Raw genomic sequence first — 13,359 nt, 5'->3', positions numbered from 1 at the left:
TGTAGCCCGAGATTTCGCGCCGCCTGCTCGATCTGTAGACTGCACATCTCGAGATGTCCTTCCAATAATGACAATATCGAGGAGAGGATGGTTCCTCTTGCATTTACATCTGCATTGCGAATCATTTTCGCCAGCACCAGGTGGAAGAAGACGGATGATAGGGCATCCCCTTGCCTTAGACCCTTGTTGATGTTGACTGGTCTCGAGAATGATCCTGCTACTTTTATCTGGCCTCGCACATTGGTCATGGTCAGCCTAACCAGTCTTATCAATTTCGTCAGGATACCGAATTTTCTCATGGCCGTGTATAGTTTTACCCTGGCTATTTATTTATTTATTTAATGAGGACAATTTACAGAAAACAACTGCGACTGATGACCATATTCCAAGAGTTTTCCATCGCTTGCCACAAAAGAAAATCTTATCTGTTGCTGATTTGCCTAGAGTGAAACCTCTTTGGTATGGGCCAGTGCTGTTCTAGGCGTATGGGGCTATCCGGCCTAGCAAGATCCGGCCTTATAGATGGTACAATAATTGCTGCACTGCGTGATATCTCCCTTTTTATGCATGGGACAGATAATACCACGTTGCCACTCAAGTTGATGAACTACTTGGTCGCTTGCATATTTAACCAACTCTGGTGTAATTCCAGCGGCTCCTGGCGACTTATGGGTTTTAGGCGTTCTTTTTGTTCTACCGCCTATAGAGTTGTGTAATGTAGGTAACTTTTCGGTAACTATTGTCATTATAATTCTTGTCATAATTATTTGCGTATGCATATTTCTCTATAACTCAACTCAAACTCAGATGAATCTCAATCTTGCCCTCAACTTCCTGGCCAAGTGCCAAGCCCATCCCAATCCTCTTGTCGCCAATGCCATGCAGATCGAGATCGTTGAAGATAACCTTCTCCGGACTCATCTGTTCCCCCAGATCCTTTTATCCCTCCAGTCCCAGAACCGTCTGTTCGATTCCCTAGGTGAGTAGTCTTCTACACAGGCAATTTCTCCGACTCCCAATTTTTTAAACCTTCCCATCATTAGCACCCCTCCCAGCTTTTAATTCCCATCCCTCTCTCGCACGCCTCCCATCCTACCCCAGTCCTTTTCCCTCCTAGTCCCATCCCGTTTTTATATATGCTCAACGAGTGGAGGTTTTTTTCGACTTTTCCTCCAAAATGAAATGTTAATATCTTTTTGTTTCCACATAACCTTTTTAGTAATAATTTAGTTTAAGCTTCATGTTATACCTTAGATTAAGTTTAACTGTTAAGGTAGTCCCTAAGTTAGCTATAAGTTTATATTCAATATTCCTAGATAATAAAAAATTGTTGTTTTTCGCAAAAAAATTGTTGTTTTTCGCAGATGAATCTCAATCTTTGTAAGGGGTGGTTACGTCGGCGACATCAGCATCACTCCCGCAACCTTCACCCCAGTAACAATTTCGTTGACCTTAAATTTCCCAATACCTGTAAGATAGATAGCATAATCCTCTTCGTGTTAGTACTAGATTCGTTAAATAAAATAGACGCAGCATTTCGTAATCAATGCATAAAACGAATTTCTTCAACATAACATTTCATTATCAACTGACACCACTCACTTTTCGAAAACAATCAATGATAATCAATAAATATACTATTAATTAAGCCAAAAGGTTACCTGTAACATTCGAGGAATTAACATATTAATTGCAACGACGGCCGAGCCGCTACTTTTTTCCCCCATTTTAGCGTTGTATCCGTTGCCTGTTAACTTCGAGGGATATGCCATTTAGTATTTCAGCTCCCGATGCAGTCTTATGCACATGAAATTTTAGTTAATGACACTTGAAAGACTGAAGTATTCAAAAGGACCCCTCCGCATTTCCGAGCTCCGCTATCACAGAGGCGTACAAGCGCATGTTGTTGAGACACTTTAGCTAGGGCGTTTCTTTAAGTTTTTTTTGGGTTAGCTCTGTCTTGTTGGTTGACTTCGATCAACTCCTATGGTTTTCTAGCCATCGCTTCATCCTCAAGTTAAGTTTACTGTGACATATCCCGATATACATTCTTCTAGTTCGTCCCAGTTTTCAATTTGTTTCAAGATAACTTCATATCTTCTACCAAACAGATGTATGGGGATCCAAGAATCAGAAGGCATTGCAAAAACTCGACTCAGTTCTCCCAATAACTCTTCCAATGCTCTCTCTCCCACGTCTATTGTCTACCCATAGACCTAATCGAATTAGACTATGAGCTCTTCTTATTGCTGTGCTCTGAATAAACAAATCCAAGGTTTGCAAATTGAGTAATGCATTTAGAGTTAAGGAGGATGTCATGATAATGGCATTGATAATACGCAGACACATAATTCATTGCAGTGTGGCGAGTTTAAAGCGAAAACCCTTTTGTTTCAGCTTAACCCAACGCACTACAGATGCCTAAAGAACATTGTCCTAATGATAGCAACATATATCCACATTACTATCTGAGGACTTATTACCCATGTTGAGGTAAAGGTTCGTCTACACAGTCCATAAGCAGGGAGAGTTTATTTCATCTTTATCTCTATATGTTGTATTTACTTAAAGTCGATGCCTAAGGCAACAGCTGTCAATCAAATCAACGGCGCCCTTTGTATTTCCACAGACCGTTCCGAAATCCCGACCAACAACTAGCACAGCGTCGTCGTCCGCATAATCTTGAGCGTGTATTGGCAGATTTGGCAGTGCGTATAGTAATGAGTCGATCAACATATTCCACAGAAGTGACAATAGCACACCACCTTGAGGGCTGACTTCCTCGCTTCTGTCGTTAGGTAGCGAACAAAACTCACTTTAGGACACAGCAATCTCCGCGTTAGCATAGCATAGATCCACTTAATTAGAGTTTCATCAACATCATTCTCCCTGGTGGCATCACAGAGGTTTTGAAAGGGCGGACATTCGGTATTCACGGACACCCTATCGCGTACTCGCCTTTCAAAGCCGCCTCCTTTACCTTTGAAACGAAAGAACGAAGAGTAGACTCACTGGACTTTCCACATTGGTAAGCATTTTGGTTTAAATTTAGAGAGTGCGACCTTCCACGCCTTCCAGGCTCTGCAGGCATTTCAGAGAAAATGATGTCAAGCTGATTTGTCTTCTTTGGGTTTGGATAGTCATCTTTCCCAGGCTTAAGTATGAAGACTAACTTATCCTTCTGTCAAGAGAAACGCACGTAACCCGGAGCAAGATGACTTCGAAAAATATTTCGTAGAAATCGCTGTAAGCGATCTATGCCCTACTTTATCATTACTGGATAGATGCCATCCACGCCAAGTGCTTTGAAATGTTCAAAGCATAGGATAGCAGCAATGTTCCGATTCCCCATGCAAATCTTCGTGTTGAAAGGTTTGCAGAAACCGCCAACTCTCTCCAACCCACTTCTGGGGCCTGTTCTCCCGTGTGATGTGCTTCCAAGATACTCAACTTGGGAGTCCGTGGAAGCAGACTCATACTTATTAAGGACTCTGCACAGCCTGAAAACTCCACACAATATGCTCTAATGGAGTCTGATTTTGAATGCTTTACGAACTTCTTATATTGACGGTGTGAGTTCCGGAAATTTAACCAGTCTTCATTCTTATTGCTTTTAGAAGCATGATCTAGAAGTCATCTGGGTAACTTCCTGAGTCTTTTCAGTTCTTGGTTACACGATGGAAGACAAACCTCTTCAAAACACTCTAAAGGTGTACGATTCAGAGTTTCCAATTGATCTCCTATCGTCAGAGGAGTCTTTAGTCGCCTACGGAGGTCCTCTTTGTCCCCAAGAAGTTAATTGAACTTTGTCCAATCCATTTTCTTTCCTTGAGTTATAGGCTGTTCGTCGGTAACAGTCAGACTAAATTATCGTGTGTGTATCGCTTAACTAAAAGTGAGACTTGATCTACCACTCGTCGATCTCTAATCAACTTTACCAACTTTGAAGTGCAGATTGTTAGGTCAATTACTTCATTTCTTCTACGAATGTAGGAGCACACTCTTCGTTCGCGATCACCAAACCAGCTGAAGCGATGGAATCAAATAGCTTCTCCTCTCTTGGATTGCATTTGCTACCGCCCCAGTAAATATGCTAAGCGTTTTCATGGCAACCTTTTATGAGTTCAAGGCCATTTGATTCTGGATGCACTGCCAGATCCCTTAGTTTTTACGTCGATGGAGGGCACAACGAATCATAGGGTAAGAAAGCAGAGGCAACGATGAAATTTTTTGTCTCGCCACTAACTTGGTATTGTAAGGACTAAGTCCTGGGAGCAGAGATATCTCAGTTCGGTTTCCTCTAACAATGTTGACATCAGGATGCAGGCTCTCGGTCTCAGGGATCTCCCATCGAAGAAGATCCTAATCCCCTTTACTGATCCAATGCCGTATATTTTGTTAATATAGCCTGCCCTCACCTTCGGCCGAAAAATTTACTTTCTTGCGTCCGATTTCTATGAGTATCGCCTGACTTTGTGGTACAGCAATGCCCATTTCCTCATGCTCAAGAAACTTAGACTTCTTTCGCAATACCTCTTGTTGCCTTCGGCTGGGAGCCCTCCCAGGTTCACGGTGTCCAGGCTGCATGGACCTGTTTCCACATGCCGGAATTAGACCAGTTGCATCCACATTACCAGCTTCCCTTTCATGCGCCTTTCCTAGTATAGGCGGAGGAGAAAGTTCTGACAGTCAAACATGTAGTCTCTTCTCCTATGCGGCTGGAGTTTTCTTCTGACAGACCTTCCTCTCCCGTTTTTTGAGAAGTGTCACCGACAGAACGCCTTTAGTCAGGTTTCCAGTTCCTCTCATTAAGCACGTTTCTGTACTATCCTTTCTGGTTGACCACACTGTAGACACCGGGTGCAAGTTTTCCACTAAAGTGGAGAACCTGTCCACATGGGGGAACATAACTCTGGAGAGGCCTCTAAATTCCGGGTCTCGGGCACGACCTGATTTCTCAAAATCGCGAGTTGATTTGAAATCTGTGACTTCTTACCACTTGGAGAGTTAGAATCCTTGGCTTCCATCTTCATGTATTTTGGACACCCTTAGTGCAGTAGTAAATTACCACAGGCTCCCCCACCATGAGAAGGTGGTGTCCGATGGGCAAGCTACTGCACGGTAATATTGACTAACTGTGGAGAGCTAGTTCTATTCTTTAAATTATTGAATGTCATAACGGATAGCTACTGTATAAATTACTTGCTTGCTGCGAATCATTTCTAATTCCTTGATTTTAATATAAGTGAGAATAATAATCTTTATAATGTTTCTTCACGATCTTTTTTATCAGTATATGGTTTTCGTTGTTATATCTCATTTCTTTTAGATTTTAAATAAGACACAACGTGTAGGTTCAGTCTGATTTACCACTGTTCAAAGAAGCTTCCCACTGTTCACCGGAGATTCGTATTGCTGTGGTCGATGCCTTCGGAGTGTTCCGTGAGCAGATGTGAGTTAACCCTGAATTGTGCAATCAAAAGACGAGGTTTCAATTCAATCGATGCCGTAAACCAATCTATCCTTTAACAGACACCTACAGGGTCTTAAGTCAATTTATTTATTCTCCAGGGTGGAAACAAGAAACAGTCATTTAACAATATTTCCGCTAAACTGCGAGTACAATAAGCGAACTTCTAAGAAAATATTTTACCCATGTAATGTATTTTGAAAAATATCAAACTTTATGTGGTAACCCACCATTTTGTTCCCTAATCATATCATAAAGTAATCAAGTTATAACTTTTCAACCTGTAAATATACTCCAAACTTTGGTGTTAAAATTGGTTTTCCTTCAGCAAAAACCATTGGAATCGAAGTTTTCGAACACGGTTTAAATTGATAGTTCTTCAAAAGTGTAATTAACCCGATTTTTGACTCCATTCGTCCAAATCGTAATCCGATACAGTTCCGAGGACCTTCTCCAAATCCCAAAAAAGATACTGGATGACGAGCTTTTATCTGCTCTGGTGCAAATCGATCTGGGTTGAAAACGTCTGGGCTATGGAATATTTCTGGATCATGGTGGATACTATAAACTGGAATCAAAACTGTTGTTCCCTTTTCAATAATTACTTTTGTTCCTGGTACAGGATAGTCGCGAATTGCTTGGCGTATTAGATTCACAGCTACCGGATATTTGCGAAGAGATTCTGAAAATAAAGAGGGAAACTTTCATGAAGGCAAAGGTTTTGATAAATAATTTTTATTTTTGAATTACATAGAGGAGAGTAGGGTACAATGAAACAGTCGGTGCACCGAGCGAACCGAGAGGTCTAGTGAAACGTGATTCCGACAGAGAGTGCTGAGGGCGACTCCAAACAAAGTCAGCAATCGGGCCCTTTCCACTAGTCGCGTGTGTGGTGAAACCATAGTTTTTATTCAAAGGGATTTTACATGTAAAAAGGTAAAAGCAATTATTTTATTCAATCAACTCTTATGACATTCCATTGTTATAATAAGTAGTTGTTTTTTAAGGTTTTATTTCAGAATGGTGCGAAATCAACAACGGAAAACCGACAAAAAAACTCTGGACTGGACTGGAAACTGGAAAACGTTCTAATTATGTGTCCTAAAATAAACTATGGTTCACCAGTAGAAGGTTGCGAACGAGTTGCGTATGAATTGGCAGTGATGAACAAAATAACATGTCCTCCATCACAGGGAAAGAAGAAAGTAGCAGGCATTGACCGCTTATATATTTTTTTTAAAAGGCACCTCAATCTGTGTCAAACTACTCCTGAGGCTCAAAGCTTGCCTCGTACTTCTTGTTTCACCAAAGAGAATGTAGATATGTTCTTCAATAATTCGAAAAGCAACAGAAACAGTGAATTTAGATGAAACAAGCTCATCAACTGCACAAATGCCCCAACGAATAGTGGCTAAAAAGGCGTCAAGCAAGTGTGCAAAGCAAGTGAAGAAAAAGGCACTAATGTCACCTCACTATCCCTAATTTCTGCATCTGGCAGCACTATTCCTCAAGTCATAATGTTGTGCACATTTTAAGGAGTATGTGACTCAAGGAGCATTTCCAGGCACACTTGGCTTAGCCACCCCTACCGCATGGATGACATTAGAACCATTTGTCGAAATTATTAAGCATTTCATTCGCCGGACATACACTTCTGGAGAGAATATTTTTTGACAATGTAGAAAATTATTTATCCCTGGAAGCTCTCGTGCTATGTAAGGAAAATAGCGTGTCAGTTTTGTCTTTGCCTCCTTATTCACCCAATAAAATACAACCACCGAATGTTGCTATTTTTGGGCCTTTCCAGACTTACTGTAATGCAGCTCTTGATTCTTGGATGGTGCAAAACCGTGGGAAATTAGCATTAATTTATAAAACAGCTTTCTTCGGGAACACTACTAATCAGAAAGGGAGGATGTCTTCCAATATAATTTCAGGGGTCAAAAGAAGTGGAATACATCCATTTGATTGACATGTTTTTAGCGAAATAGATTTCTTATGCAATTATATGATTGATCGACCCCCTGTTGACTCTGGCAATGCTCAACCAATCAAGATACATGGGTATACTGTACCAAGTGAGTCACCCAATGGTTTCCTCCCAGAAGTAGAAGAAGGAGCAGCTTCAAAGCATGTAGAAATCAGTGCAGCTGGTTCCAGTCAAGCTTTCATTCTCCTTCGAGATTATTCGAAAACAGGACAACGAAAAGCTGATCGGAAGTCGAGGAAGAACGGCCAGTGTATGATAGCTATGAGCACTCCCAAAATGAAAGTCATTTTCGAAAATAAGAAGCCGATTTCACTTTCCAAGAAGAAGGCTGCCAAAAGGAAGTTATTTGGTCCAAAGAGCAAAAAATCTGCACAAACAATGAGCGTTTATTCATCAGAGGGTGACAATGAATACGGACGACGAAATTGACATAGATGAGGATTTGTTTGCTGTTGAGCTTCATCGCTTTGCGTAGTTATTCCGTTTTCCTGTGCGAGATGACTACGTTTTAGTTGAATTAGAACTAGAAGCCAATCTAAATTCTACTTTGTTCGTATCACCAATAAATGATGATAAGAAAGACTACGAAGACAAATTCCAACGACACCGAAAATGCAGCACCTTCCTGGAGTCTCCTGTAGATGACATTAATAGAACAAGATGCTGTTGGGAAATCCGTCTGTAGCTCAGGATACTCAACGACAAAAAGGTTTAATTTCATTCGGGATCGATTTAAGCAATTTGTAGCTGGGCTAAAGTAAAAAAGTTTATTTTTTACTCCAGATGCCTTGTCTTACAACTTTAAGTAAACTGGAGAAATTGGCTGGTCAAAGGGTAGTATAGTTTCCAGGGCGAAACGTGGATTGGTACCCACGATGAAGTATAAAACCTGGGCAACGCCTGCTGAACTAACACCAACAGCTCTACTACCAAACCCTATCTCCACCTCCACGTGGTGACCGCTGGGAGCTCTTTCTTAACGAAAAGTTGTAGGCGGATAAGGATGAAGGCGAGTCTCCTGCGCCTAAAAACGGGACAAATTGTACCAACTGGTCCTCCAGGTTGGGGCTTGGGTAGGGTTGACAACCCTACACGGAAAACCGAAGTTACGAAGTGACAACAGGAGCCTCGGACTGGACGGATTACAAAACGACGAACCCGCAGCGACAAAGGAATAACGGTTTTGCGCATTTTCTTATGGAACATGCGTTCCCTGTACAGAGAGGAAGCTGCTGAACAGCTAGTCGATACCCTGTTCCAATATAGGGCTGATGTAACAACGTTACAGGATATGCGTTGGACAGGGACCTGGAGAAGAGTCGCTACACTATATATTATAGTGGCCATCCAGTAAACCATGTGCTCGCAGTAGGTTTCATAGTCACCCAAAAAACGAAACCTGCTGTTATCGGTTTTGAAAACATTAGCGAACGGCTTGCGAGGTAAGTTTGGAAATATAAGCCTCATTAACGTTCACGCCCATACAGAGAAGACAGAAGAGTCGGTGAAGGATACCTTCTACGGAGCAATAGAACGAACCCTTGAAGACTGTCCCTGATATGATATCAAAATCATATTTCGGGATTTGAACAGCCAAGTAGGAAAGGAGCCCGTATTCAGGCGATACGTTGGCTTCCATAGCTTACACCAAAATACAAATGGTAACGGCCTGCTGATCATTCAATTAGCAGGGCCACATGAAATGTTTGCTGGAAGTACCTGGTTTACACGGAAAACGGTCCACAAACATACGTGGGTTCCCCAGATGGGACCACTTTCAACCAAATTGACCAGGTGTTGATCGAACGCGCCACCTCTCAGCCTTGATGAATATCAGAACATATAGAGGGGCCAATACAGGCTCGGATCATTATCTCGTTGGTATGGTACTCCGAGCTCGAAGAACAATACCACCCAGAATCCCCTCTGATAATCAGGTGAGAGTTAACACTGAAGGCATCCACAACACAGCCCTCCGCAATACTCATAAGAGGGAAATGGATGCCGCAATAACCGCAGTCAACAGAGATCCTGGAGATGAAGCATCAACAAATGATCTTCACAGTTACCTGAAGAACGCTATCATAAATACCGCCGCAAACATACTTGCCCCATCCGCCAAAAGCTAGGAACGGAACGGAAGAATGCTGCATACCAAGTAATGCTGGGACAGAATGGGCATATTGGAGCGATGGGCTGAGTACATTGATGATCTACTGAACAACCAGAACATCGGCGAGTTGGAGGTCCCGCTAACTGAAGACGACGGACAAATACTGCCACCATCAAGATGTAAAAGAAACAGTCCGTGCAATTCATCGGTTTAAAAATCATAAGTCGCCAGGAGCCGATGGAATTACACCCGAAGTAGTTAAATATGAAAGCCACCAGTTACTTCAAGTGGCAATGAGGCATTATCTGTCCCATACATGAAAAGGGAGATATCACACAGTGCAGCAATTATATGGGTATAACGTTGCTGAATACCATCAAAAAGATGTTCTAGTCTATCATGCTAGGCCGGATAGCCCCATTCGCCCAGAACATCATTGGCTAATACCAAAGAGGCCTCAATCCAGGCAAATCAGTAACAGATCAGATTTTCTCTGTGCGGCAAGTGATGGAAAAACTGTTGGAATATGGACATCACTTGCACTATCACTTTATCGACTTTAAAGCCGCCTATGATAGCATAACCAGGGTCAAACTGTACACGGCCGTGAGGAAATTCGGTATCCCGACGAAATTAATAAGACTGACTAACCAATGTGCGAGGCCAGATAAAAGCAGCAGGATCATTCTCAAGACCATTTGACATCAACAACAGTCTACAAGAAGGGGATGTCCTATCATGCGCCCTCGTCGACCAGGCTTTCGACAAAGTGATCCGTGATGCCGAGGTAAATGCAAGAGGTGCGATCCTCTTTAAATCCACGCAATTACTAGCCTATACTGACGATTTGGTTGTGATTATCAAACCTTGTGGAAACAGATTTTTGAACAGCTACGAAACGTGCGGATTCTAGCATAATATATTGATCGTTTCTGTAAGAATTTAAGCAATACGCCTGCTGGATGTCTAGTGGTTCATATTTTGTCCAAGAACGAATCATCAAGTTAGAGTAACATACATTGATAAGAATGAATTAATTTTTTATATAATTGTTTTCTTTATACATTTTTTTTTAGAATTTGTACACCAGCATCAATCCGTGCTCGGAGTGACGACCTGGGTGAATCATTGTTTTTATTTTCTTTTCCTTCTTTGAATTTTACCTATTGTTTATTTTTATGTTCATTTTCTTTATTATAATTATTGTTATGAAATTTGTTGAAACGATGAATAATGATGCGTAAATAGTCAAATCGTAGTTTGAGGACCTCCTCCCTTTCGTATCCTCCTTTCTCCCGCGGAACTTCTATATAAGGGACATCCTCAAAATGAATAACTGGCCTGAGGATGTCGAGGAAGGGTGGTATGAGGCCGTGCCTCATACAAGATCTGAGGCGGAAGAGACATTAATTGAGACGGTGATCCGTCGTGGATCTTCCCCTCCTTGATCGCAGCACTCGGGTCCGGAGACTTACGACTTGACGCGCGTGGTCGAGCCGTTTTTTTTTCTTTTCCTTTCTATTTTCCAATTTAGTTCGCGTTCTGTTTATCATTCGATAGGCCGTCGCGAAATCCTAATTAACGTATATTTTAGAATCCGGTGCGGACCCACGCATCGGAATAGACACGTTGTTTTGAGTAATGAAGCGTGAGGGATCAAAGCGCTCAAAGGACTCCCCCCTACATTCCCGAGCCTGGCTAGCACAGAGGCGTGCAAGAACGTGTCGACCGAGCACTTTGATGGAGCTTCAATCTTTGTGGGCGGACCTTCACGGTCAATTTAGCCAATTTGTTTAGATTTTTGGGATAGCTCTGCCCTCTAGGTCGTTATCGGCCACTCAGGATGATCGACCTGATCTCCTATAACCATTCCTATCATTACAACTTTGAGTTGTTAAAAAAAAATTCAAACTTTTCAATGCCTTTTATCCATGCTAACCTTTTTTAAAAACTTTGAAAAATTAGGTTGTCTAACACTTTCATGGAGTATAGAGTATTAACCACCGGAAAGAAAAGACAACCTTTAAAGTTGATAAATAAAACGATACATTTCCGCTTCCGTTATGGATATCCAATATATGAAAATAAGAAATACTTGCCGCTAATTATCTGATCCAGATACTCCGCCTCTTTCACAGCTTCATAAGTAAGTTTTCCCTCATATTTACTAAGAATAGTTTCAGCCTCCTGGCGTGCCTTTTCCTGAATATCTGGATTCAACGCAAGCTCATACAAACTGAATACCATGACCGAAGAAGATGTTTCAAAACCCGCAAGGAAAAACAAATATGCTTGTGCCACTATCTCCCCAAAAGTTATTCGTCCTAATTTCTGAGAATGTCCATCCAAAAATTCTCCATTTTTTAATTGTATCAAAAGGTCCATAAAGTCATTTTGTCTGATATTATTCTGTTCCCGGTAATCGATAGTTCCGCGCACTAAATCCATGAAGAAGTCTTCAACTTCTTTCTGCACAAGCCTGAGGCGAAGCTTCCTTGCGAAGTTCGGGTATTGTATCATGAGCAATCCCATCAGTGGTCCGTGAAGTGGTTCTTCAAATATTTTGGAACCATAATGACGGAATTTGGAATTCGGGTTTTTTAGGGTATCGCATTCAATTCCGAATGCACAGGTTCCTATAACGTCGGTCGTGAATCTGGCCAATAAATCCCGCACCTCCACTTCTGATTTTGCCTTCAGTGTTTCTGATAGCGTGGAGTTAAGTCGATCGGCAACATCCACAACGGTAGTGAACATGAATTTCATTTTTCCAGACGTGAACACAGGTGAAAATTTTGCACGTAAAGACTTCCATTTGTCACCATCCAAAGAGAACATATTTTCGGAAAGAGGATCATCCTTTTCGTTTATATATATTCCGCGTCCATTAAAACTGCTAAAGTCTTTAACAAGAACTCTTTGTATAAAGTCGAGGTCAGTTGCTATAACAACAGGAGTTCGGAAAAAATAAGCCCCCATGAATGGAGCTCCGGGCTTCTTCTGCTTATAAATTGGGTCCGTAGTATCTTTGAAGTGCACTTTTAGCAAAGGTAAATTGCCAAGGGGAATGGTGGGCTCTACGTATGCTGCTCCGCGATCCTTCCAATATGAGTACCGCTTCTTAAATGAAACCAGGATGAAGCAAATCAGCGAGACCACAAACCACAAAAATATCGACAGATTATCCATTTGGAACAAAAATGTATCTATTGAGTTTATATAAAACTGGCTCTAGGGCTCTTTTTGAACTTGGAATTTGTAAAGCACTGTTTTATGATACTTCTTGGCTATGCACGCGATCACTGATGACTGCTGGAATACAAGGCAAACGAAATGATTATAAATAACTATATTAGGGAACCAAGCCGAAGTATATGTATGATCTAAAAGGCAAAGTAGTGGCTCTGGCTTAGTACCACAGCGTTCTTTACAAATGTTAAACTAAGCACTAAACTTAAGTTCAAACCAATGTTATCTACTTTGCATTAAACGTTTCAAAAGATTTACTTTCCAAAGATTGCGTATAATTTTCGATTATTAATTGGTGTAAGTCATGCTATAGGGCATCGCGATGGGAAAAATATAAATAGATATTGAAATGGAGCTAGAATTTGATGAATACTTTAAGCCACGAAACTAGATAAATCACTGAGACAAGATAAATAAGTGGGTAATTATTTCAGCAAGATGATAAGTTATTTCCTAATTCGTTCTTATGAATTTTTATATGCAAAAAATATTGAACCGAAAGAATATATATATCTGAATATCAGAACAATTAAATTT

At 41.2% G+C, this 13,359-nt stretch overlaps 1 protein-coding gene across 1 annotated transcript; it reads right to left on the bottom strand.

Annotated features, from left to right (window-relative positions):
• Positions 1-5,579: 5,579 nt before the first annotated feature.
• Positions 5,580-12,973, bottom strand: LOC119661009 (probable cytochrome P450 6a13). Its single transcript, XM_038070157.1, has 2 exons — positions 11,673-12,973; positions 5,580-6,152 (listed from the first exon to the last, which is right to left on the bottom strand). Exons 1-2 carry the CDS (start codon positions 12,760-12,762, stop codon positions 5,737-5,739), a joined length of 1,506 nt encoding a protein of 501 aa, XP_037926085.1. The 5' UTR covers positions 12,763-12,973; the 3' UTR covers positions 5,580-5,736.
• Between the last annotated feature and the right edge of the window lie 386 nt (positions 12,974-13,359).

The sequence above is a fragment of the Hermetia illucens genome, chromosome 1, assembly GCF_905115235.1.
Source record: "Hermetia illucens chromosome 1, iHerIll2.2.curated.20191125, whole genome shotgun sequence".
Lineage (NCBI taxonomy): Eukaryota > Metazoa > Arthropoda > Insecta > Diptera > Stratiomyidae > Hermetia > Hermetia illucens.
Note: the sequence above shows the minus strand (reverse complement) of the source record. Positions and strands in the feature narration are given on the sequence as shown.

Excerpts from the sequence above, each read along its gene's own strand:
- LOC119661009 (XM_038070157.1), bottom strand. The coding sequence starts at position 12,762 with ATGGATAATCTGTCGATATTTTTGTGGTTTGTGGTCTCGCTGATTTGC. Across the intron at positions 6,153-11,672 it reads TCTGGATCAGATAATTAGCG|AATCTCTTCGCAAATATCCG; the intron begins GCAAGTATTTCT and ends CTTTATTTTCAG.